The 27445-nt window shown below is 42.9% G+C and overlaps 1 protein-coding gene across 1 annotated transcript in view; it reads right to left on the reverse strand.

The window, feature by feature from the left end:
* Positions 1 to 27445, reverse strand: part of SNTB2 (syntrophin beta 2) — a 309644-nt gene that overhangs the window by 102707 nt on the left and 179492 nt on the right. The window contains exon 3 of the mRNA XM_085638715.1: positions 6734 to 6944. Within this exon, the coding sequence (XP_085494841.1) occupies positions 6734 to 6944 (211 nt within the window). The remainder of the gene's footprint in view (positions 1 to 6733; positions 6945 to 27445) is intronic.

Consider the following 27445-nt stretch of genomic DNA (forward strand, 5'->3'; position numbering starts at 1 on the left):
GGAACCAGTCCCTTTGCCTTAGCAAGGGACAGGGGTGTATTCACTATACTTTCTCATACCGAAAAAGGACGGGTTTCTCAGATCAATACTGGAACTCAGGCCACTAAATCTATACATTCAGTCAGACCATTTTCATATGGTCACTCTCCAACAGGTACTCCCACTACTCCAACAAGGCGACTTCCTATCCACTCTAGTTTTAAAGGACGCCTACTTCCACATTTCCCTTCACCCTGCTCACAGGAAATATCTCAGGTTTGTGGTACATGGTCAACACTACCAATTCAAAGTCCTACCATTTGGGGTGACTACAGCACCCAGAGTCTTCACCAAATGCCTTGCAGTAGTTGCAGCCCACTTAAGAAGACAGCACATTCATGTCTTCCCTTATCTGGACGACTGGCTCATAAAAGCCAAGTCACACAGCAGCTCTGTGCTACACACACACAGAACAATCAAACTACTTCATACCTTAGGATTCATGGTAAACCTTACCAAATCCCATCTCCATCCATCCAACATACAACAGTAACTAGGGGCTACAATAGACACTTTAAAAGCTCTAGCATACCCCAACCCAGTCAGAATAAGCATCATACAAGCTCTGAAAGCAAAATCTCAACCCCAACACTCACTACCAGCGCAAGTGTTCATGCAATTAATCTGGATGATGGCCTCTTGCATTCTCATTGTTCCTCATGCAAGACTCCAAATGCGTCCCTTACAGGAGTGTTTGGCACGTCAGTGGAACCAGGCTCAAGGTCCGCTAACAGATCTGGTGTTGGTAGACAACCGCACCCATCGCTCTCTGCAGTGGTGGAATACACAAAACCTTTCCAAAGGGCGGACGTTCTTTGACCTGATTCCACAGATAGACTCACCGCTCACCGGCTGGGGAGCTCATTTTCAAGCCCATACTATTCGGGGCATATAGACCCCTCAACAAAAACGATTCCACATAAATTACCTGGAATTGTTGGCAATCTTCCTAGCGTTAAAACCTTTTCAACTCCACCTCGTAAGCAAAGCTGTCCTAGTCTATACAGACAACATGACAGCAATGTATTATATACAAAAACAGGGGGGAACCCACTCTCTCCAGCTTTCATACCTAGCTCAAAGCATATGGAGATGGGCCATTCCTCAAAACATACATCTCCTTGCTGAACACCTCCCAGGAGTACACAATCAAATTGCAGATCTACTCAGTCGCCAAAAACAGCAGATTCACGAATGGAAACTTCAGTCTCAAGTTCTGCTTCCATTCTTTCAAATGTGGGGCCACCCAGAAATAGACCTGTTCGCCACACACCAAAACGCAAAATGCCCAAACTTCGCATCCAGGTATCCACACCTATTTTCCAAGGGCAATGCACTATGGATGAACTGGTCAGGAAAATTTGCCTACGCTTTTCCGCCTCTCCCACTCATTCCGCAAGTGGTTCAGAAGCTCAGACAGCATTCCCTCACAATGATCCTGATTGCTCCAACATGAGCCCGCCAACCATGGTTCACAACCCTCTCGGAACTATCAGCAGTCCCTCATCAAAAGCTACGCCTCTCACCCAAGCTTCTCACTCAGAACCATGGAGAGATAAGGCATCCAGATCGCAATCAACTCAACCTTGCGATCTGGCACCTGAAATCTTGGAGTTTGGCTACCTTAATCTCCCGCCAGACTACATGAACATCATTAAAGAGGTTAGACCTCCTACCACTACAACTTGCTATGCCGCAAAGTGGAAAAGATTTGTAATTTACTGTACAAATAACAAGATCAACCCACTAGATGCTTCCATTCAAAACATCATCTGTTACCTTTTGCATCTACAACAATGCAACCTAGCGTATACATCCATTAGACTACATCTTGCAGCAATAGCAGCCTACCTCCAAAACAGACATTTGTCTTTGTTTAGGGTACCACCTATCAAAGCATCTATGGAAGGACTTAAAAGAATAATTCCACCTAGAGTTCCACCCTCTCCAGCATGGAACCTAAATCTGGTACTTACCAGGCTCATGGGCCCCCCATTTGAACCTATGCATAAATGTGAATTACAATTTCTCACTTGTCAAGTAGCTTTCCTGGTTGCCATCACCTGTCTCAGAAGAGTCAGTGAACTCCAGGCATTAACCATACAAGAACCATTTCTCCAAATCCATCATAACAAAGTGGTTCTAAGGACCAACACAAAATTTCTACATAAAGTCGTATCTGCTTTCAACCTTAACCAATCTGTAGAACTCCCAGTGTTTTTCCCTCTACCAGACTCCGTAGCAGAGCGGGCTCTTCACACGCTGGACGTAAATAGAGCAATACTTTACTACATAGAAAGAACAAAATCCTTTAGAAAGACTAAGCAACTTTTTGTGGCTTTCTTCCCACCTCATAAAGGCAATTCAATCTCTAAATCAGGGATTGCAAGGTGGATTGTTAAATGCATCCAATATGCTAATCTTACGCCAAACGCACCTTAACCATTCCCCCTAGAGCTCACTCCACACGTAAAAAAGGCGCATCCATGGCATTCTTAGGGAATATTCCCCTAGATGACATCTGCAAAGCAGCAACTTGGTCTACACCACAAACATTCACCAAACACTATTGTGTAGACGTGCAAGCAAAACAACAAGCTAGTGTGGGCCAGGCTGTATTAAAACACTTTTTCAAACCACTGCAACAGATAAAGGTAGCCACCGCTAAGGAGGTAACTGCTGTGTAGTCTATGCACAAGTATACAATCTACAGCTCATATGCCTCGAACGGAAAATACTACTTACCAGTATGCATCTGTTCTTGGCATGTAGAGCTGTAGATTCGTATATATGCCCACCCGCCTCCCCGGATACCTCTATCTGTTCCAGTACTATCTTACTTAGATACATTACACATGGACATCCTTTTCTATTCTATTTCTTACTAACTCCATCATAACCCTCCATGGGAAAACAATCTGGAGATGAAGTCGATGCCCACACGCACTATCGTCCAAAGGAGGAGTCACCTACCTCGTGACTACAAAAGACTTCTTCCAAGGCAAAAACAAAGTGCAAATATCCGAGCCCAACACCAGATGGCGATCTATGCACAAGTATAAGATCTACAGCTCATATGTCTCGAACACTCTTTTCTTTTTTTGCTGGTGTTTAATTATAGATGCTTATTAAGAGCTGATCTTTGACACATCTGATATTGCCGATAGTGCCGATTCTGCTTATAAACTTGCAAGCTTTCGTAATTAGCTTGACGTGGTGATAACAGCCAAAGGTAAGCAGGTTCGTTAACGGACGCCACTACACAGTTTCTCTCTGTGCGGTGGAATTATTTCCAGAGTTTCCTCTTCACTCGGCGGACGAGCCTGTCAAATATCTGGGAATATGGCTCAGTAGAAATATGCAAGACATATGGGAAATGAACTACAGGCGCGCCATAACAAGGTTGGAAGGGAAAGTCACTGCATGGGCTAAGCTTCCGCTTTCCCTAGCTGGGAAAATAGCATTGGTCAAGATGGTGGTTCTGCCGAAATTCCTTTATTTGTCAACATTCCTATTCCCTTTACACAGGCCTTTTTTAAATCTCTCAGATCCCTTCTGATCTCATTGGTCTGGGCGGGAAGGCAGGCGTGAGTCTCGTGGGACCTATTGACACTCCCTCTACGTCAGGGTGGATTGGGAGCCCCAGATATGCAATTGTATGCATGAAGCACCCAGGCGCTACACCACTGGGTACATCCGACCCCTTTTCAACCCCCGGCCTCGTTGGAGGGTCAGACTGTCTTTTTCTGAACTCTTCTTATACTACAAGCTCTGAGCTACGTGTTGGTCTCTACATGCCACTTTCCCGAACTCCCCACCAATCCTCAATGCGTTGGAAAACGTGCTCAAATCAGATTCACCTCGCAGACTCATTACCCAGATATATAATCAATGCAAACGTCGCCCCCTTTGACACAGCCACGAACGCTCCAGGCATGGAATGAAGAACTTTAACCTCCACTCAGGGAAGACCAGTGGGCTTATTGCTGCTGCCAACTCACGGCATTGTCCCCTAACTATGAACTTCGTCTTATTCACTTTAAGTTCTTGCATAGATTTTATAGGACATCCTCCAGTTTGCATCGCATGGGCCTGAAAGAGGACGAAAGCTGCTGGAGATGCGGTTTTGCTCCAGCTACTTTTTTACATATAGCATAAAGCTGCCCACGGCTGGGATTATACTGGTCCAACATCTTTACTGCGTTTCACCAGATAATTGGTACGCACGGGGATCTCAACCCCATACAGGGGTTGTTGGGTTATGTAAAGGATACGCCCATCAAAGTTCGTAAACTGCACACACTTTTACTTCTATTTGCTAAGCGCCAGGTAGCCATGCACTGGGGACGAAAAAGGGTTCCCTCTAAAAATGATTGGATCAGAGACGTCACATTTGGACACTCACAACTGACCACCTTTTGGGAATTGATGCCTTCAGCATCCAGGCCCAGGGACATTTGGGAACCTTTTGTTGTGTGGGCCAGAGAACATCAGGAGGCTGCTGGAGATACGACAATGGAATCTGGGTCTTTATGAACCAACACAGGCAGCCTAGGGGAGGTCAGGGTCTGGGGGACGGCTGTTTCTTGGGAAGAACTAAGCAGTTATCTGCTGCTCTGTCTAATTACTTGTTCACAACCTAGAGGGTGCTGTAGTGGACTCTTTCTTAAACTGTCCTTTGGATCTTGGCACCTGTTGTTTTACAATAGGATACATTTACTTTCTTTCATGTACTCAGTAGAGGATCGAGCATGCATGAAATGACATTTGTAATTGATTAGGTAGGCAAATGTCGAGATAACTATGTACCTATTAGCAACTGGCTTTTTTGTAGCATTGTTTTAAAATGCCAATAAACACAATATAAAAAAAAGGCAAGCAGGTTGGAGCTCTAGTCCTCGAATCACTGAGATCACGCAACCATAAAGTTCAGCACTCTAGTCCTCTCATTACAATGAAAGTGATGCACACGGAAGTAAAAGTGCATGAGGGTTTTCATTTGGAAGTGAAATAAAATATTTGAGAAATCTGCGGCCCATTTGGATACATCATGTGAAACTCGGTTAACAGGCCAGTGAGTTTCCTTAAGGTTTATTTCTATTTATACATTTCTTTTTCTTTACGATGAATGTCCATGAGCTATACGCACCTTGGGATATGTCAATATGGTGCTTTTAAGTGGGACAGGCTTGGTAGACAGTGGTGTGCAGGCACAACCTCAAAAGCAAGGGATTCTTGCTGGTTCTAGGGATTGTTCCTGCAGCACTGGCTATAAAATGAAGTCCCTCGCTTATTTTTAAATTATTGAATGTGAGTGAGCAATATAAAATAAAGGTTCCTCTGTGTAGTATATTTTTGGTCAAACTCGAAAAGACGGATAGATGAATCAATAAATAATTAAATCTTTACTAACATGAGATTATCGGAGTGTTCCATGAAAAGCTAAGACAATACAAGATGTATTAATAAATAGTATTAAACCATGGTGAACTAAATAGGGGCCTGTTGGGTGGGTGAATTATTTCATTTTGGGCATGCTTGGGGTCCTGTGAAATTGCAACTTTTCCTTAAAATATTTCTTAAATATAGATGCATAGGGAATCAATGTCTGCTGGCTTATGGGCATGCGAAATCTTCTAAATGGAAAACAACTCAATGTAATGAATTTTACTTGTATTCCATTCAGAATTTTTTTCACCATACTTGAAGTTCATTAATCATTGAAAAAGAATAATGGAGGGGCATCATTGCATTAGGTATATATAATTTACTTATTGCACTTTTTAGCACTTACTGAGCACGAGATCAGTGTGCATAGAGAATCGGTCACAGATGCTTCTGTGTTATGAACACTAATTAGATTGGAAAGTCACACAATAGTTTTCACTTTTGGTGTTGGTCTCTGGTCACTATTATGTTCTCAGACTCTTTTTTAGGTTGATTGAATTAAAAAACGTTAAGTTTACCCATTTTGACTAGAATGTAACGTTTATCGGTCTTATTTCTTATTCTTGTTATCTTTCGGTATCTTCTTACTGTGGATCGTGTATTATTGTGACATTTTGTAGTTTTACGATAATTATTTAGTTGGCCCTGAAGAAACAATATTTGTAACACATCAGTCACGAGACACGTGTTGGACAATTTTTTCTTGCTGATAAAGACATTATCAAAGAGCAATGAATGTTTGGAAAAAAAATATGAAAGAGCTACTCATTCCTGGCCTTAAAACAACCGGTCGTTTTTAAAATGAATAGCAGATGCAGTAAGGGAGTACAAAAAAGACAGGTTAGCTAAATAAAATCACTAACGAGATGGTGATTTTGGCTTTGCTAAACATTACAATAAAGGAACTCGCTCAAATCATTAAGGCACCTTGGTGCTCCAAATCCTTGCAAGATGGCAACATCACTGCAGCATTCGACTACACTGGATGCCCTGAAAGAGAACCTATGCATCATCCTGCCAAATCAGAAGGGCCTTTAGCATTTCTTGTATGAAGTTGCAATGAATGTTACTGAAGTAAATAGACAGAAGGCACTGCCTTATGCCAGAGTGACAGAACCCAAAACAAAAGTATTCAAAGCCTCCCAAAATAATCAGGAAAGTTTAATACACAAATAATGCTTGCTCTCTCTTAGTTTCATAACACATTACAGAGTACAAACATGGATCTACCAGCCCATCTGCATACCTGTTCTGCCAGCCACCCAATGTGTTTGACTTCTCTGGTACTGCCTGCAGGAGTGCCAGCACTGAGCATGGCACTGAGTTCTGCTAACACCTGTGGGAGGAGAGCCATGATATTGGTGTGGATGGCCATAAACCAAGAGTGTGCCGTGGCACCATCCGCAGAGCGAAGGACCAGGGTGTTCCCACCATCAGGTGAGTGCAGTTCTATTAGCCTAAGGTGAAAGAGACAGACATCGTTAGGAGAGAGAAAATGTTGCACAATAAAATTCAACACTAGATTTAGATACAAAATACACTTGTACGAATACATATACCAAAATTCTGTATGCACTTTTCTGATGTTTCAATGGCCAAGCATTTCAGTGTCCAATTTCCTTGTAGATCCAACCACAAATAAAAGCCGTCACATCCTTCCTGGTCTGTGGCTAAAAAACTATACAAAGTAGTGTTGGGAGAAACACTTGCCTCCTTCATAAAATTCTTTAAATCGCCAATTAATCTCTGTTCAAAGTAGCCAAAATGGCGAGGACACTTCAATGTAAACAAAAAGAAGAGAGATTGTGTAGCAGTATGGGTAAACCAGGTGAGCATAGACCACACAGCTAGATAGGCTTATCCACTGGCAGCCGGTGAACTAGAATTTATGGAGCTAATAGTAGAGAACACCATGAAATGGACATGAAGGAAATACAGTGATTCCGTCTCCTCTATTGACTCTAAGCAAACCTAAACAAGAAGAGGGGCAGTAAAGCTCTCTCTCTCTTTGTACCAAATAAAGAATTCATGTCCATTAACCAAAAGATCTTTGTTTAGGAGTGCGTCATCGTTTGCAACCATTACCTAGCAATCAAGATCAAGGTTTCACTGCTACAAATCTGGACTTTCTACAAGTTGTACCACAATATCAAAGATGCTAGCGAAACATGAATGAATTTACCCTACAACTATAGGAAAATACTACTCTAGCTGAAGGGTGCATTATTATAATAGATTAGAGACCGTTTAACTAACAATTTATTCAAACAATAAAATATAACATATACACTGGGGGTAGTAACTAGAACGTTTATTCTGCACAGATTGGGAAACAAAGCAGGGATGCGGAATTCATATAGCCCGACGCCCAAGATATATGGTTTGGGGTCAAGGGTAACACGTTTTCATGTGTATTTTGTCCTTGGGACAAGTAGGCCCAACCCCCTGCAGCACAACCCTTTGGCTGCCAGTTTACAGTACCACATTATATATCAGGGAAAGGCATTACCTGTAGTTAAGGTAATATTTGTGTCCATGAGTTAATGCTGTTCAAACTTGTATTTATGGTTCATTAATGCAAAGGCTTTATTATTTGGGTGAGAGCTCTAAGTAAATGTTGTAAGCTCAGACTGCACTACTAACAGTGATTCCAGTATAAAAACGTGTGCACACGTTTTCAATGTTTAGCAATATGAGGGTATGTATACTGCTACCAGAATGCTGTCTGATTATATGCAAATATTTGCAGAAGCTTGAATGCAAAATTGATGATTCTTTGCTTTCAAAATAAAATGTTCACAAAAAATGCAAAAACCTTTCGCTAAACTACTGTAAAATTTTAGGTACCATTTCTTTGCAGCATCATTTAGTAAAATGTGTTAAAGTATGCTAATATGTCCCCAAAATATTTATAATGGACAATCAGTGTAACCAGTTTTAATAATATTATGGGAAACATTAAAAATAAACAAGCATTGGTAAAGCCAGTAGGACTGAAATTGTTGGTCAGCCTTTTGGTTTTGTCAGTGTGTGACTTGTTTTGGCATGGTTTTTGTAAAACCTATTTGGTGTGGGAGCTGCCAGGCCCTCACCATTATAACAAACATTGACAAAAGCAAAAGAAATTGGTCTCAAAAGTACACATTGCCACAGTAGTTCCTGGCACTGAACAAAACGACTGTGTTGATATGCTCCTTGTGAAAGAAAAGAATTCTGTCACTCACAGTGAAGTTAGTCGATAGAGAGACAGAATTGTAATAAACACAAAAGGTCATGGTTAACACCAGACCTAATTGGGGGTCCAATTATTAAATAAAGTCTCAAAAGTACACCCATGTCCTTGCATTAAGTGCAGCTATACGACTTTTGTGAATTCACAAGACTTTACACAAGTAGGCCAAGAAATAGTACTCTTTGATAAGATTTGTGAACTGCATTTCAGCACGAGCAAATATCCAGCTGTAGATTTGCTCATGTGAATATCTGAGTGTTTGCAAGTTCTCTTTCCCTCCAACCACTTTTTCCCAACCCTGGTAGCAGTTTTATGTCTGCCACTGTCAGGAGTAAATTTCCAACCTTTCTCAGTATGGGAAAAGAAGAGTTGGTGAAAACCCTTAATATATGCAAGTTAGTAGGTTTGCACAGGGCATTCCAACCCTGGAACTATTGCCTACCATTACCTTCAGCCTCAGTATGTAGATCTGCAGAAACATGGCAACTTAAGGGAATTACTAGTATTCAAACCCTACTATGAAAGGAGCCCTGGAATAATAAGAGCGGTTATTTCAGAGCTCATATATAGGAGATTGCTGCCATAATTCGTCGCTGCATTACATGGCACAAAGGGGACAAGTGGATTTTGTTACAGGACAAGTAGCTTTATGAAGCAACCTGTCCCATGGACAAGTAGATATTTTACTAAATTCCACACCCCTCAAACCCTGATTCAAGGCTCATTTGCCCTCCTCTTTACCTTCATCACCTTTATCTTCTAATATTAAGCCTCTTCCACCACATCATCTGCATCCGAGCAGTCAACATTAGTAGGAAGAGTAAACTCAAGAAGCTCCTGGCAGGGTATGCTCAGACGTGAGTCCCTTGCTCACTTTGCCACTGGATTCAAGCAAGCCTGGCTGAAGACGGCTGAAATGCCAGAAACCGGTCCTAGGAAGCTTGTTTCCGGTCCAGGGAAGGCATGGCTTGGCAGTTCGGGCTGGACTGTTCCCACGAGGCACAGGTTCAGACTGATTTGCATATGGCCATGTCTGAACTGGGGTGGCAGAGTGGGCTAAAGAATGGTGATGGATCAAACCCAGATCTGTTGACTGGGTGTGAGTGTTTGATTGGTTCTGATGCTCCGTCCATCACCACCCCCTTTTGTACCACTTTGTTCGCCATAAGTTGGCAGGGTATGCCAAGACGCGAGTCCCTTGCTCACTTTGCCACTGGATTCAAGCAAGCCTGGTTGAAGACGGCTGAAATGCCAGAAACCGGTCCTAGGAAGCTTGTTTCCGGTCCAGGGAAGGCATGGCTTGGCAGTTCGGGCTGGACTGTTCCCATGAGGCACAGGTTCAGACTGATTTGCATATGGCCATGTCTGAACTGGGGTGGCAGAGTGGGCTAAAGAACGGTGATGGATCAAACCCAGATCTGTTGACTGGGTGTGAGTGTTTGATTGGTTCTGATGCTCCGTCCATCACCACCCCCTTTTGTACCACCATGTAACAGATAGAGGCACTGAAATAAAATTCTTATAGCGACCAGTAAACAGTGAAACTTTCAGATGCGGCATGATTAAACCCTACCATAAGTCTGTCACCCGCATTCTGGATGAGTGCAGTTTGCCCAGAAAATACTCTGGAAAACTAATATGCAGTGAAATGCCATAGTCCAGATGCAAAGTGATTGCTTTCTGGACTACGGTTTTGCGACAGTCCACTGGTATAAAATTAAGAATTGTTTAGAGTTTAGCATCTAGTAACAGTTTAAAACAACTTTATTAATTTGCAGAAATACGTTTTTGGTTAATGTGACTCCATATCAATGCCAGAAATAAGGCTGGAGCTAGCAATAAAGTCAGCTAATGCAGCACTATTGTAATACGTATTACTTAGCTGGGATGATAGTCAACATACCTGTTGTTTTTGGACAGTACCTTGTGGTATGCGAAGTTAGGGAAGAGTAGAACCCGGTCAAAGGAATTTGCATACAGGAGTACCTCATTGTGTATTTATTTGAGTTTTATATGGCGCTGGCTTGACCCAAGGGTATCATAGCGCTTTACATGTTTTGATAATAAGTTTACAAGAAGTACATGACGAACGTCAAGTGGGTTAAAAACAGATAGATTGAAATATATACTTCAGTAGAGTAGAATGGTAGTCCACATGGATACCATAATATATAACAAACAATTAGGTAATGGGGATGGAGACAGATTTGCAACTGTGTAGTCAATTAGACAAGGGACCTCTCCGATGGAGATTTTCAAAGAGCGTTGATCTTTGGAAGACGTAAATTAGCTTGTGGTCTAGTTGAAGTAATTGAGTAGAGATTTGAGGTCCTGTTTGAAACAAGAAAAGAAGGGTTTGCGGCACAGGTCCTTAGGTGGTAAATTCCAAAACCTGCGAGCATTTCCAGAGAAGAAGCATGCCTGTGATTATTTCTTTTGGAGTTTGAAAGGTATGAGCAGATTAGAGAACAGAGTTGGAGCTTCTCAGAGCCCGGCCTTTTCCTGCTCTTGATAGTTTGGTTTCTAGTTTCCTTTTTTTTTTATGTAGGGCTTTGTGGGCGATACAAGCGGTCTTGTAGATGCATCTTCTTTCAGTGGGAAGCCAAGGGAGACTTTTAAGGGTGGGTGAGATGTGGTCTAGCCGTTTGATTCCGGTGACAAGCCTGGCAGCCGCACTGAGAACTGTTCTTAGGGGCACAAGGTGGCTATTAGGGGTTTCTGCGAGGATGGCATTACCATAGTCAAGTTTCGTGAGGACTAGGGCCTGTACTACAATCTTATGATCGTCAGGAGGGAATAAACTATTTAGTTTTCTTGAGATGATTTAGTGTGCAGAGCGCTCCTTTGGCTGTCTTTTTGATGTGCTTATATTGAGAAGTTTATGTCTAGTGTGATACCCAAGGACTTAATGGAGTTGGACAGTGTGGGAGGGTAGTTAAGTGCGTCCACATTTTTTGAGCCATTCTTGGATATGTAGGGGGTTTGCTTTTTTGGGGGAGAGGAGTAGTAGTTCAGTCTTGTTGGGGTTCAGCTAAGGTGGTTGGTGTTTAGCCAAGTTTGAATCTTAATTAGTGTGGCATTAAGATGTTGCTGGGTGATTTTACTCTGTGGTAGAGTTGTGTGTAGACGGCATATAGGTGATATTTGATGCCAGCCTGGTTCTGGATAACTGTGAGGGGTTCCATGAAAAGATTGAATAGGGCTGGCGAGAAGATGGAGTCTTGCGGTACACCTTGTGGTACTGGAGCAGGCTTCGAGAGACAGCTGTTGATTTTCATTTGTTGGGAGCACTGTTGGAGATATGCCGTGAACCATCTCAGGACTGTGCCATTGATACCAGTAGAGTTCTTGAGTGTCTCAAGTAAAGCTGGTTGATGAACTGTATCAAATGCAGCCGATAGGTCGAGTAGGATTAGGTGGCAGGAGTCACCTTTATCTAAAGATCTGTGGATGCGGTCTGATATATTGGGCATAGCAGTTTTGATGCTACAGCCTTTTCTGAATCCAGATTGGAAAGTGTTGTGGAGGTTGAATTCTTGTATGTGTTGGTTGAGTTGAAGTAGGACACACTTCTCCAACGTTTTAGTTAGGAAAGGAAAGTTGGTGATGTTTTTTAAGAATGGTGGTGACTTGGTCGATTTGGAGAGAGTCAGGTATACGCATCCTGATGAGAGAAAGGCTTCAAGTTACCAATTATTTTGACATTTTCTCCTTCTGTCACAGGTTTGAAGTCTGTCCAATAAGCATTGGTTTTCAGTTGAAGGAGATCGTTATTTGCTATATTTCGCTTTTTTGGGGCCCTCCCGTCTTTAGTTAAGTCATGGGGGGAAGAGTTTCCGTGCTAACCTGTGTGTCAGAGGAGTCGACGGGTTGGGATGTCAGACTATTGTCAGGGATCGTTTGATTTTTACAACTTTGTCAGTGAGGAAGTTAGCTAGTTCTTCAAAGCGTGTGTTTTGTGGTTATTGTTTCCTGTTGGGAGGAAAGTATAGTTTGTAGTTTTGTTGTGTTGAAAAGCTCCCTTGGTCGGTTCTTCACATGGTCGAGTTAATTATGAAAGAAAGTGGCTTTTTTCCCTGAAGACGAGTTTCTCATAGGAGAACCGTTTAGATCTTAGGAGCGAGAAATGAGCCAGTGAGGGGTTCTTTCTCCATAACCTTTCATTTTAAGTTGTCTTTTGTCAAGATCTAAGTTGAACCAGGATCTGGATTGGATTTTTCTCGATCTGTTTAAGTTTGAGTGGTGCAACTTGATCAAGAACATCTGTCATCGCTGAGCTATAATGGGCAGTGAAGTCATCAACAGTGTGAAGGAAGAGTTGCAAACAGAATTGGACGCTGATCCTGGATTCTAGCTTCGATAGTGGGATATGCTTGATGCTCCTAGGCCAGTGTGTGGGTTTGTTGGATGGGGCTGGGAACGATATGGGGTGTGTTTTGAGACTTAACAGTATTTAATGGTGGTCTGACCAGTCGATGGGCAAGATGGAACGAATGGAGACAAGCTCATTTCTAGTAATTATCGAGTCTACAATTGAGCCTTTATTGTGGGTCTGTTCATTACAGAGTTGCTTGAGGTCGTTGATTTCCAGTAGGTTATTTAGGTTTCAGATTGTGGCATCTTCTGTCATTCCAGTACATATTGAAGTCACCCAGGAACACGTCATTGAAGTTATAAAGGTAGAACTAAGTTATTAGGTCAGTTAGTTCCTTGGTGAAGAGTGTGCGATCTCCAGGTGGGTGATAGATGGTGTGGAGTTTGGTGGGAGTGGTGTCTTTAGTTTTGATTTCTACTCTGAGATATTTGAAGGTCGAGTAATTCGAGGTCTCGAAGGGGTTAAGCTGGATTTCTTCTTGGTGTATGATCGCAAGCCTGCCCCCTATTTTTCCTGGTCTATCCCTTCCGATGATGTGGTAGCCACCTGAGTGAACAAGTCTAGTATCGGGGTGGAGTGCTTAAGCCAGGTTTTCGCAAGTAATGCAATGTCAATTTCTTCCCCAAGTATTGTTTCAGAAATTTCTGTGGCGTGTTTCTCTGCAGTTTAGGAGAATACAGGTTAGGAAGCTAGGGCTATTCATAGTAGCCCGCAGTGTTTGGATGGTGGTGTATTGAGTGGGTGGTCTGGGGTTTTTGTGTTGCATGATTTTCTGAGTAGTTTCGCTTCTATTGAGGATTGGGGTTGAGCGCTCAGTAGGGTCTGTAGGACAGACAGCTCATTGGTTTTGAAGGTCTGGCCGGTGAGAAAGCTGACTGTTGGAGGTCTTTTTGGAGAGTCAAGTTCTCCATTGTCGGAGTGGAATGGAATGTTAACTTGGCCTGGATCGCAAGGTCATTTTTCATGATGGAGAAGTCTTTAACTAGAAAATAAAGTTTTTGTTCTATTCGGCTCAGTAACAGGGTAAGAATGTTGATGGGGTTGCCTATTCCTTAAGTGTGTTGGCAGGCGGCGGGTCCAGAGTTGAAAGTGGGTGAATGATCTTTGATGGAGGAGAGGACATTGAGGTAGGAAATATGGAGGCTTTTTTGGGGGGCTCGGTGGGTTCTGCAATGGGAGCCTGGGTTGTGTTTGAGGGGAGCTCAGTGCTGAATGCTCTTGAATTGGGGCTGATGCTCTTGTACCCACTGTGTGCGACATGGGACTGTGTTTTGATGCAGTCATTATTTGTGGTGGGTGCCGTGGGGATATGACTGGAGCTAACTTGACTCAGGCGTGTGTCAGGAGGGGCGGCAATGGTGCACAGTGTGGCAGTGGAGTACAGTAAGCGAATAGGTTCTGGGCAAAATTACCGGGGTGGGTAGGGAATCGGATCTGGTTGTGTTAAAAAGGCAAGAAGTGCCTGTCGATAATGGTGAGGTGATTGTCTGCTGCTTGGGTTAGTATGGTCACCGTTCTGAAAACAGATATGCAGAACACTCCTCTAAAGTTTTTGGAAAGGGTAGTGGTGAGTTTGGCCCAATAGGGAATTTTGATTGCTTTCGTAATGTGAAGGTGGAGAAGGAAGACGTTCCTCCATTTTGCAGGGCGTTTAGAGTAGAAAATAGGTCAGTTTTAGTGTTGCCATTGCTCATTGTGTGGTATGTATCAACTATTGATGTTTTCCGAAGTTGCTTGAGTAGGTTGTGTTTGAATTTTTTTCTTGCACTATTTGAGAGATTTTTTGGGTCCACGAGTTGTGGCTAAATCTCTTGAGTGCGGTGTTGTGGTGTTTAGGGTATGGGTAAGTCATCTTGACTGTCTCTTGCAATAGAGTCCCTGTTTGAGAGGAGGCGGATCGCACTGTAAATTATAAACAAATGACCGTGTTAAGGTCAGAGTTCCAGACGGCCTAGGTAAGCGGCTTAAGGGCAAATTCATGGGTGATTGTCCAATAGTAGATTATGTCTGGCAGGACTTAAAACCATTGTGGGGAGAACAAACAGTTGTCTCATGTAGAGCCTTGCAGACCTAGGTTGCTTGCTGCAATCTTATTGTTGTAAGGAGAGACCTCTCACACTAAGATGGCTGCCCCTTGTTAGTCATATTTATACTGCACATTTATTGTGTGAGCCAGCAGGGTAGTCCTCTTTTACTGTCGAATTATGGGAGGTGTCTATCTCCCAGTTTCTACATGAAGGGAGGGGAGTGTGAAGGGGCTGTTGGTGGAGTGTCTTTCTCCTGGTTTTAAAATGACCCTGGGCCTAATGAGTCAATACGGGGGCCGGCTCTCCACTGTTAGAGGCTGCTAGAGAGTCTCTTGCATCGCAAACCTTTTTCCTCAGACTCCACTCCATCGCACGCCATAGCTTTCACCAGGAGGGAATCGGGCGCCTCAATAATTGGGCAACACTGGGAGCCTCAGCTCCTAGGCCTGACAGCCGGCGTTGCTAATCAGGAATGGGCCTCACCGCGCAAGACAGCCTCGAGTGCTCTGGTCAGCATCGGCCGTCTCTGGCCTGCGTGGCATACAACAGTCGGCTGGGTCCAGAAACTCCGGCTGAGTGACCCAGGAAAAATAAGTAGTCATTGGAACTGCATTCCACCCACAGTTTCAGTTCTCAGACAGTCTAAAGACCAAACATGTGTGTGGGACTCACTGTACACGCAGCATCGGTTGAACAGGGCGGTAATGGCCGCCTCAGCCTTCGCGGCAGGCGGCACAGGGAGTCTCCTGCTTACACTGAGGTAGTATCTCTCACACCTCTGTAGTAGAAAGTTTAAAAGTGTAGCCCATCAAATGTCCTGAAGGAGAGGGTTGCATTGGGAAGCTCACCCCTCACGGAACAGTCATTCGTACAACATAGGAGCTGATGCCGCTAACATGGGCAGTCAAGGTGGCCTCGGGCACACCTGGCGGCATCTGGGACCGCCGCTCTCACGGCTCAAGAGTGATATGACCTTGGGTGCCCCATGTACCCATGGGGGTAGCTATGCTGTATAACCATCTGCCAGTCAAACGCTCCAATTGCCATCGCCGCCAACGTGTGCAAGTCGGGAGCAAAATGGGTCGCTCACTGGGTTCACTTGGTAAGCTCAGGCTTCGCCACTAATGGGAACATGGTTTTTGTGGACAGCGGTGTTCAGGATGTTATCGGGACCGTTGATTCGGAGCAGTCAGGTGCAGTCTCTTCACCAGCTGGTCAGATCAGCGGCTGGTCTTTTTTCCGGATGTCGGCGGGCAGCTCTGATACAGTCTGGTATGTAAACAGTCTAAATGTGTTCCGCTCTTCCGTCTTTGGTTGAATTTTCTTGGTTAGTTTCATACACTAGCAAGAGGGTGGCCGATGGATGGGCCAAACTGGGGATTTGCGAGTGATTCTTGATTCCTGGCCTGGAGCTTCCTATGCGAGCTCCTCTCAGTTTGCCATCCTGAGTAACACTGATACGAATTTTAAGTTGTGGAAGAGTAGTACCCGGTCAAAAGAGTTTGCATACAGGAAAACCTCACTGTATGCTAAGTTGGGGAAGAGTAGTACCCTGTTGTGAGAAGTTGTGTGGGGGAGTCCTCTCTGGGTGCGATGTGGGAGAAAAGAAGTACCATGTCACGAGCGGTTGCTAGGGGAAGTATCTCGTCCAGTGAAAATATTGGGAAAGTATAGTACCCCGTGGTGTTGCAGATGATAGTCATAAGTTTCACCTGATGGTTATGGGCGACAGCCACAGGTTTCGCTGGAGTCATCATTCTGCATGAATGAAGGGTTTGACGTGTGTATTGTACAGGAGGCAGAGTAGGTTTGTGATTGTGGTGTGTTTTTATTCAATTTGAGTATCATGAAGTCTGTCAGGATTATTTTTGACTAGGAGTTTTTATAAAGTTCTAGTGTGTTTTAGGAGCTCTTCTTTACCTACTCATATGGTCTGCTGTTAATGGTATTGCGGGACTGCTCTACCATTTGTTTGTTGTGCTGTGTCAATGTTTTCATTATGCATCTACTGGAGACTCATCACTGTGTTCAAAAGACGTCCCAACTTTTTCTGGTACAGTTTCACAAGGGCAAGTATCTGTGAAGTTGTATCTTCAATCTACAGAATAAAAGAAGTAAATAACTTATATGAGTAGTCAGGATTTTAATAGCACTCCACCTCGGACCCTTAGGATCCTTTGCCAATAAGCTTGCCAGAGACTAAGTACATCAAGATACAGAAAGATGGGTGTTTGCTCTAGAGTTACAGTTCCTCTTTGCAGGTAACAAAGTGGCGTCTAAATAAGGATTTGGGCAAGTATTAACGTAACAAATTGTTAAATGAATAGTGATCTTGGCTTTTATAAAGTATTTTGCCTGCTGTTTGTATCATTAAAAGTTGTCCTTAATTAAAGCAGAAATGTATGACCATACTATCCTTGAGGACAGACGCATTTTCTTATTGTTCTGAAAGGGAAGCTCCTGCTATTAGAAACAAGGGGAGCCGTTTTGTTTCTCTCCCCCCCCCCCCCCCCATTTGCTAAAAGAATGTTCTCCTCATGTTAACCTTTTACAAGTTTAATAAAACTTCTTCAATTAAAAAACTATTGGCAGTCCAATGCGGCTGCTTCAAAGCAAGAGGGTGTGCCCTTTAAGCTGTGAGGGGGCAAAATCAATTTATCATGTGCTATTTTGTTTTAGACGATTGGACTCCTATAAATAAAGCAATATTTTATGTTAATGATATACATGTGGTGTTAACTAATAGCAGTATACATCACTTGGTGAAATCTAGAAAATCCTTTTGAAAAGATAATTGTTGAGTATGTTATCAATTTTTAGCACTGTTTTTCTGAAATAAGTTTCTTTTATTGATTTTTATAAAGCAAAATAAACCATGCAAGAAGGGAAACCAAGTAATAGAACAAGGTCATAGTAGGGTTAGGACTAGGCATTAGTTAGTTAGATCAGTGGTTCCCAAACTGTGAGCCGTGGCTCCCTGGGGAGCCGTCAAACCTAGCCAGGGGAGCCGCGCACCAAGCTCTTTAATGCATTTAACGTTGAAGGGTCTGTTGGCTTCAGTTAAACTAATATGCATGATGTTAATGATTTGTAACTGACATTCCTAAAGCTGTAAACTTAGTGCTTAATTGAGAACATGTCGAGGGAGATGACCTCCATATTTCACTGGATGTCCATGTTCCAACACTCCTGAAGTTAGCAGAACATGCCTGATTTATTCTGTTAGACTCGTTAATAGTTTCGTTTTTTTCCAAATGCATTTTACACCAATGCAAGTTATCAGAAAAGTACAGCTATTCTGTCTATTAAACATATTTTTATTTATTTATTTCATTTCTAAAGCGCTACAGCTACCCAACAAAGGGTTTCCCGGCGCTGATGATTCCATGCATTGAGAAAATCAGGATTTTTAGATGTTAAACAGCCAGGTTTTTAAGGCTTTCCTGAATTTCAGGTGATTCGTTTCCTGCCTAAGAATCAATGGAAGAGTATTCCAGAGGGAGGGTCCCAGGTATGAAAAAGATTTGCCGCCCATTCTCGCCAGCCTGATTTTAGGGATCACAAATTGGTTGGCTGTAGCTGAACGAAGGGTGCGGGATGGACGGTAGGGCTGAATAAGGTTTTGAAGATATTTGGGTGCCTTGTTGATTGAGATCCTATGCATAAGACATAAGGATTTAAATTTTACCCGATTCTCGATTTTCAGCCAGTGCAATTCGCGGATATACTCGGTGGTAGGTGTGGAGATGGGAATTTTCCACAGCAATCTTGCGGCGGCATTTTGCACTGTCTGTAGTCGTCGGGTTATGGCCTTGTTGGCCCCTAGATAAAGCACGTTGGCGTAATCGAGCCTGGAGGTTATCAAAGCATTGATGACCGATTTTTGGGTGTTTTTGGGTAACATCCAACAGATTTTCTTCAGCCACTTTAGAATCGCAAAGCAAGTGGATGATGTCTTAGTAGCTTGCTGATTAAGACTTAATGATTCATCAATGATGACTCCGAGATTGCGTGCTGATTTAACTGGGACCGGGGGTGTGCCCATCACATCAGGCCAGTGCTGGGGTCCCCAGAGTTCTTTGTTTTTGCCCAAAACAAGTAACTCTGTTTTCTCGCCATTAAGTTTGAGAACATTTTTTCTCATCCAGTCTGCGATGTTAGTGAGGCCGATTTTTAATGACGAGATGTTATTTGGATCCGAAGATGATAGAGAGAAAATAAGCTGGGAATCATCAGCATACGAGAACATGAGTAGGCCAGACTCATCATTTTGGCCAATGGACTCATGTAAACATTGAAAAGCAGTGGGCTCAATATAGAGCCCTGCGGCACTCCATGTTTAAGGGTCATAGTGTCAGAGCATGCTGATTGGGAGAAAACCTGGAAGGTGCGTTGTTCTAGCAGTGATTTAATCCAGTTGCAGGCGGCGCCCCTGATACCGGTGGCGTGGAGGGTTTGCTCAAGTACAGCATGTGACACAGTATCAAATGCTGCACTGAGATCCAGTAACAGCAAGGCAACCATTTCTCCGCGGTCCAACAGTAGACGGATATTCTCAGTTACGCCCAACAGAGTCGTTTCCGTAGAGAATCCTGTGCGGAATCCTAACTGATGAAGAGGTAGAAGATCATGGGTGGTAATGAAATCAGTGAGGACTCTGTGAACATGTTTTTCCAATATCTTTGCAAAGGTAGGTAGCAAAGAGATAGGCCTAAAGTTGGATGGCAAGTTGGGGTCAGTTCCAGCTTTTTTGAGTAGAGGGTGGATCATTGCATGTTTCCATTCCTTTGGAACGATTTCTTCCTGTAGCGATTTATTAAGAAGGTTGGTAATAGTCCCTAGGGTTTTATCATTTAATTTTTTCAGGATAGAACACGGTAATGGATCGTTTGGTGAGCCAGATTTGATGGAATTCAAAAGTTTTCGAACCAAGTCTAAATCAAGCAACGGCCATTTATCTAAAATGGCTGGTGGTGTTACATCAAGTGGGGATATATAGGAGGACATCTCTGTTTTCATGGGAGTGATGGGGACTGAAGTGTTGATTTCAGGGCCAATATTAATAGAAGGAGGGGTTGCTCTGGACTCGGCAATTTCCTTTGTAGTTTGTTCTATACCCTGATAGATTTTGTCGACTTTTTCTACAAAAAAAGTTGCAAGGGCATCACATTGTAATTTGTTTAAATCTGGGGGAGATTGTAATGTAAGGGAACCAGCTAGTTCCCTTACAGTTTTAAAAAGTGTTTTGGACTGACATAGGGCTTCAGTGATTTTCGTGCAGGCATGTTCAGCTTTGGTTTTGGCACAGAGCCTCTGATAATTTGAGAGTTTATGTTTATAGGCCAATTTGGACTCAGGGCAATAGGATTTCCTCCAATGACGTTCTGCAGTTTTGCATATACTTTTTTCTTGTTTCAAGGTCTCAGTGAACCATGGAGCAGGGGGACGGTGGGAATTTTGTTTTAATATAGTTTTAGGCAAAGTGGAGTCGATGGCTTCTAGGAGCCAAGTTTGGACTGATGTAGAAAACTCTTGTGCTGTTGATTTTGTACAAGGGAGATGGCCCTCGAGAAAGAAGTTAAGTTTTTCTAGATCGAGTTTTTTCCATTTCCTGATTAATTGTATAGGAATTGGTGTTCTCATCCCATTATAGTTTTTTACAAGAAGGGAAAATTTAATCAGGAAGTGGTCAGACCAAGGCACAGGAATGGCCGTGGGTTTCGATATGTCGTTTAGGTTGGAGAGGATAGGATCCAACAAATGACCGGCTCTATGTGTAGGGCCAGAGTTCTTTAAGGTCAGGTTGAGGGATGCAAGATCCGTTTTAAAATCATTCACTATTGGGCAATCATCTTTCTCCAAGTGTAAATTCATGTCTCCTAGAATAGTGAAGTTAGCCATTTTCATAATTAGGGGTCCAAGAAGTTCTACAAGATGAGATATCCATTTCGAGGCAGATCCCGGTGGCCTATAAATGAGTGCTCCCGAGAAAGTAAAGTTCGGTGTGAGTGAAAGTTTATAAATTGCGCCTTCACAGCCCTCACATGGGAGTTTAGTAAATTCGCAATTATAGCGTTTTTTAAAAATGATTGCTATTCCTCCTCCTGGTGGTTTTTCTCGGTCAAGTCTAACAATTGCATAAGTTTCAGGGAGTGCCATAGCTAAGTCTGGTCCAGAGCTGTCTTGAAGCCATGTTTCAGTTAAAAAAACAGCATCTGGAACCTCGTCCAAGAGTAAATTGAAGACTTCAGTTCTATGCTTAGGTAGTGAGCGACAGTTAATGCTAAGAAATAGAAACTGTTCTGAAGGCATCTTGTTATTGTTTATAGGGTTTCTAACCTGTAAGGCTTTAATTTGTACATGGTTGATGGATAAATGACAGCATTGGCATGTAGTTTTCTGTAAATAAGGATCTATTGTCCTGCAAGCAGGATGTCGAGAGGGTCGAAGGGCTAGTAAACATTCCGAAGAGTAATTTAGGCGTAAGTGGCTGATCGTGTCACTTTGTGCCTCAGTTATAGGGGGGCATGTAACTAAATCCTTGATACCTGAATGGAGAGGTGCCATGGTGCGTGGCGCGTCCGAGGCGCAGACGGGCTGACTCTGGCGTGACTCCGGCGCTGGCGAGGCGCGTCCACTACACGCGTCCGCTAACGCGGAGGATATCCGTATCCTTTTGTAGTAAAGGCTAGAGCGCTCAACCAGCTCCGCCTCCCACAAAGATGTCTGCCGTGAGGGAGCGCTACTGCCCTTCTGCTCGGTAAAACAGCCCTAAAATCGGCTATTACTGGCGGCAAGTGCGCGGGGAGTAATTAGCAGGGGTGGGGTAAGTGCTAGAGTAATTCCAAAGTGATTTACGCAATTTGTGATTTTATAAAAATATCAGCGTCTAAAATATGCAGCTCGTGTTGTAATGCAAAGCGTTTGTAGTCAGCGACAATTGCACACACAGCGAAAGTCATACAATAGGCACAACAGTTAAAATTCTACCTCCCGGCTCAAGCCTCAGGAGGGGTCCAAGATTATAGCAGGTAGCACCAGTGTCAGCGCATAGAAACATACTAAGTATTATTAAGTTTTGACATTTGTACTCAAATCATAGGTACTTCCAGTACACATTTCTTTCAGTACACACACATTTCCAGACAGGCCTGCTCTCTCACAGGGAAGTAAAACAACATATATGCAGCATAATGGCAACATTTGGAAGCAAGGAAGAGGGACCTTTAAAAAAAATAAAAATATCTGGGGAATTTATTTAACTTGCACTGATTTGGAAGCAATTTTAGGGAGGAGACAGCATACGCTGTATGTGGTTTAAAAAATCATGAGTCACCCTGATGAGAAAGGTGTGTTGGCACTTTTGACATGGGTAGAAATCTAAGTGCATCCAAATAGTCTTCAAGTGCAGAAACACTTTGACAATGGGGCCTACATGCATAGGGCTGCTATCTAGCACTGTAAGTGGGATAAAAAAGTTTGAGATTATAGTCTAACAAAGGCATGAAAAAAGAAGTGTAACTAGGAATATTTTATTAGAGGCGCCACCTTAGTAATACGAAACACCCTGCGTATATGATTATAATACCTTAATCAGCTTCATCTCAATAATTTTCAGGGAGAAAAATGCAAGTACTCCTGAGACCGGGCTTACATCTCCCCACCCTCCAAAGAAAAGTAACAGTGGGGAGCCACAGGTCGAAAAACTTTGGGAACACTGAGTTAGATGACTGATGGTTTGTCGTACACAACTTTGCTTCTCAATGGGTAATGAGTGCACATTAAATTCTGGAGGCACCCATCCTTGCAATTTACAATGGCTTTAAATAAGAAATAGATGCTCAGTGTCCGATCTCCATAAATCCGTGTAGCTATGATAATTTAAAGCGTTGAATGCTAACAAGTTGTGATCCTATTTGGCACCCAAACAATGTGACTCCAGCTCATGTCCCAAAGAGTTTTTTGTGAACTCGTTAATTGAAATTTAATTTTATGACCAGTACCCAGTTCTAGTTCGTGTAAACTGATAGTATCAGGACTCTCTTGAGAATACTCCAGCCTAAAAGCTGCCCTGAGGAAACAGGCCGCACTCTGCTTGAAGAAAGCTGACCTGACAACCATTCATTCCATCACCTATGCTGCCCCCATCTTAAAATCATACAGGAATGCGAAATTTCAACCATACTTAAAGTCAGCATTAACGGAGGAAACCAGGCAATCTTTCCTTAGAGCGCAACTCATGGTCCTACCATATAATGAATTCCATCTAGACTGGGCAGGCACACCAGGGAACACACCCTGTAGATTCTGTGAGTATAAAAGAGAATCCACGTTACATTTATTATGTTGCTGTCCAGAGCTTTTATCTGTACGTCGCACTTTACTAAATGCGATGTTCAGGTCGAATGGGATCTCTGCCTGCAAGGAGGCGTTGGAATTTTACATGACCACTTCTGTTCCCATGCACTGGCCTCACTTTGGGAAATTTGTTAACTAGATTTCTATCGCAATCCGGGGGCAAAAAAACTTCACTGTGTTGGTCGCTGCTACTGCCGAAGTATCAACATTTGAAAGTTTTTTTTATTTGTTCTTCTAACTTATATTATGTTTAGCTCGGTTTTCATCTAAGACTGGTGTGTGGTTTTCATCTCAGATTGGTGTTTATATTTTGTACGCGATTGTATTGCCACTTTTAATGATTTACTGCGATTAATTGTATCAATTTTTATTAATTTTCACAAATAAAACTATTCATTTAGTTTTTGTACTTACCCACCCAGTTAATTTTGCGGAGCCTGCAGGCTAAAACCCATTGTACCAACTTTTATTTTGTGCCTGCTTTCCTACCGCTCTAACAACTACCTCCACATCTCTCTGGACTAATACACATCTACACTTAAGCAAATTGAGAAAATAATTTTCTTTAGGCATTCTACAAAACATGCTAGAAGCGTATTGTAGTGCCACCTACTTTTCCTACACTCGCCATGTAAAGCATTCCCTATTGTTAGCAAAAAGACTTTCAAACTTGAGGCTGGTTGTATCTAGTAAGTTTCCCTGTGTGTAACTTTCTACAAAACATGACCAATTGTAGAGAATGCAATCGCTCATGCAATTTTAGCAAAATGATCAAAGGGGAAAAACATTAGTTCTTAGCTTACCTGGGCAACGTTCCTTCTGGTAGTACTACATCAAAGAGTTTGTAAAGCACACATTTGTCACTGCAGTATCCTCTGATGCTTGGGCAAACTTTGAGAAGCCAGACAACGGAGGTATTTTTTTCAGCCACAGATGAAACAGTACAGACAAAAGCAAGGTGATTTTCTGTAATCTGTGTGGTGGACTAAAGTCGTGCCACCACAAGGAAATATGCACAGTATAGGCCACCAGCTCAGATCTTACACTGGCGATTTTAATGTAACATACATTTAGTCTGAGAACAGTGTGAATGCTGAATGGAAAGCTCTCCTGTCAATACCTTAAAGTATAAACAGAACTATCAGTGGACAGTGTAAGGTTTACAGATTTGGAATAATACCTGGTGGACAAAGATACAGCTGAAATTTGCATTTAATTAAGTCTACAGAGAAGATAATCATCACTGCAAGAAAGAAGCTATTATATATATAATGAAACAAAAGTACTAGTTACGTTTGTGCAATAAGGCTGTTTGCACAAAGACTAGTAGAAGCACTGAAAGAGGCAAGAGTCAATCACAGCATTCCCAAAGTAACCTGGTTAGTGGACAATGAGAAATCGTACAAAGGAACAAATCAAGGCTCTACTTAAATTTGTCTAACGACTCCCATGGTTTGAGAGTGGGCAATATTTGTTTCCCTGAAGAGGGTGCTTCTTTTCATTGACCTTCAGTTTCACATTTCTGTGATCAATGCCCTGGTCCAGTCTTGGGTAGACTATGTCGTTCCATCAATTCACTACAACGCTCCTTGCATTCTACCCATCAAACACCCAACTGTTCTCTCGTACACAAATCTAGAATTGCCATCTGTGGAGACGGGAGATTCTCTGAGTAGACTGCCAGAGGTTGGTTTTCCTTTCCCCTTTTTTGCATGTTGAATCTAACCGCTTTAGATTCAGACAATCCCTCAACTGTTGTCGAAGTAGCAGAGATCAATAAGAAGTTAGGGGTCTGATTTCAATGCTTTTTGGTTCCGCATGATAATTGGCTAAGTGCACAGAATCACTAGTTAAGTTGTAGGGCCTATGACCAGTGGCATAAGCAGCAGAGCACATTGGATCCTACGGGTAGGATTCTATGTGCTCAGCTGGTTATCATGCTGAATCGAAAAGCATTGAAATCAGACCTGTAACTCCACATTGATCGCTTTTACTTTGAAAACAGTTACCTATTTTATAAACCCTAGAATTAATAAACACTGGATAAAGTCAATTGATGTTTAAGAAACATTTCGGAAATTAATGGTAGCCCTGAAAAAAGTGACATTTATCAGAAAAGAAGATAGTCGTGAAACATGTGTTTTTGCTTTTTGTGTAGTTTGGAGCTTAACAGATAAGAAATTATTTTTAGAATTTTTTTCCCTAAAAGTTGAATAAAGAGTACGAACTTTGAACAATACGCTTCATGACCTCAATTTGTCTTTCATGATATATGCCATTCAAGATGCTATGGAAGATCATGGCTTTGAAAATCTTTCACATCTTCCCCTTCTAATAATGAATCCATGTTAGCGTCAACCTGGAGAAATTAATAAGTGGAGTTATAGAAGAGTGTGGCAGATGGCCTGAAGATCCCAGAGCCTCAGTATGAGACAGTTGTGGCAGTCGAGACAGCACTAGGGCTGGTATGCGGGCCGGGGACCTGTTACCTTGACGGAATTTGCAGAATGTGGGTTTTTGAACAGGTTACTCTGTGGCTCCAGGTAGTGGTGCCCCACTGCATCTCAGATAATCCCATACTGTTCAGATAGAAACTGGAGGTGAAGAAGGAAACCTGGAAGCCTAAGGCCCTGTAATACTCAGAAGTTATGGTGTGGCATCTTACCCTACCAGACTGAGAGTGATTCATAGGTAAGGGATATGATAATGAGAAAGGAAGCTCAACTTAATGTTCAATGAGGGAATCAACAGAATTAATCCCAGCCTGTGCCAGGGGATCACATGTTGACCACAGAGGTACACTTCAGCACACTCTTGCTATAATCATGGTAAACCTCACGAGTAAGATTTAGACGGACTCATTCATGAATAGTTAACCAGAAATGGCACCTTAGTACAAGGACCATTAGCCATAGGCTTCAAGAGCACCTCAGTATGGAAATGGCAACCAAAGAACACAAACATTCCAGACCGTGGTCCAGAATTAGTCCTACGATGCACCCGGGCATTGCCTACAGTACTGTCTGCACCAGGTTCTAGATACAGAACTACTGTCCCTGTATGGGGCAGGGCGAGGGAGCGAAAATGAGTATGGATGAGGGGCTACGGTCCAGAGAAAACAAGTGACCGCGAATCTGTGGTCGGTGAGACCAACGAAGTAGACATCAATGACAAAAGGGAAAAAAATCGAGGTGACTTGTCCCAGGAAGGACATGAAAACATTAAGCAGAGAATCACCACGTTTAAAAACAGCTGCAAATCCCCTCAACTAGAAGAAAAATATGGAGATGTGTGACTAAATGGGCTCGTAAGAGGTAGAAGCTAGTCACAACCATGAGCCTGGATCACCAAACGAATTATTTCAGTGCAAGCTGTGCTCAAATGCGGCTCAGGACGTCTCACAAGTACAGCAGTGGGCGGGGGCGTTTAGAAGGGATACATGTACTTTTACCAGGATTATCCAGAATGGCACTCTCGGTGACAACATTCAACAGGCCAGTGGCCTCGAGGTACACTGTCGAAAGGGTCTGGAAGACGAGGCGGTCCTGGAATCAGATCAAACCAACATTGTTCGTTTAGCTGTAGCTAATCGTTAAGCGAAAACACGATGGAAAAAACAGATCTGCAAGTTTAACCTTTCACTAGAAGCACGTTCCCTGGAAAGTAAAGGACTGCACTTCAGTAAACCAAACTAAAATCAGGATAATAAACTTTCTTTTTCTCCTCACGAGCGTGTGAAAGAGACAGGACTTTCAGGGTTGGTTGAACTGAAAAGCCGCCCTCGCGACAGCTGGGAAGGGCACTCCTGGCACGAGGGGGGAGACGGGAAGCATGTGCGCGTGCCATTCTAAAACTGGAATCAGCCGCAGCCAGGTCCCTCCTGTCACCGAGAAACAGTCCAAAGGGGCGAAGAAACAGACAACCGAAGTGACGTGGATCCATAACAGCATTAAACGTGTTCACAGA

This window comes from Triturus cristatus, chromosome 12 (assembly GCF_964204655.1).
Source record: "Triturus cristatus chromosome 12, aTriCri1.1, whole genome shotgun sequence".
Taxonomy (NCBI): domain Eukaryota; kingdom Metazoa; phylum Chordata; class Amphibia; order Caudata; family Salamandridae; genus Triturus; species Triturus cristatus.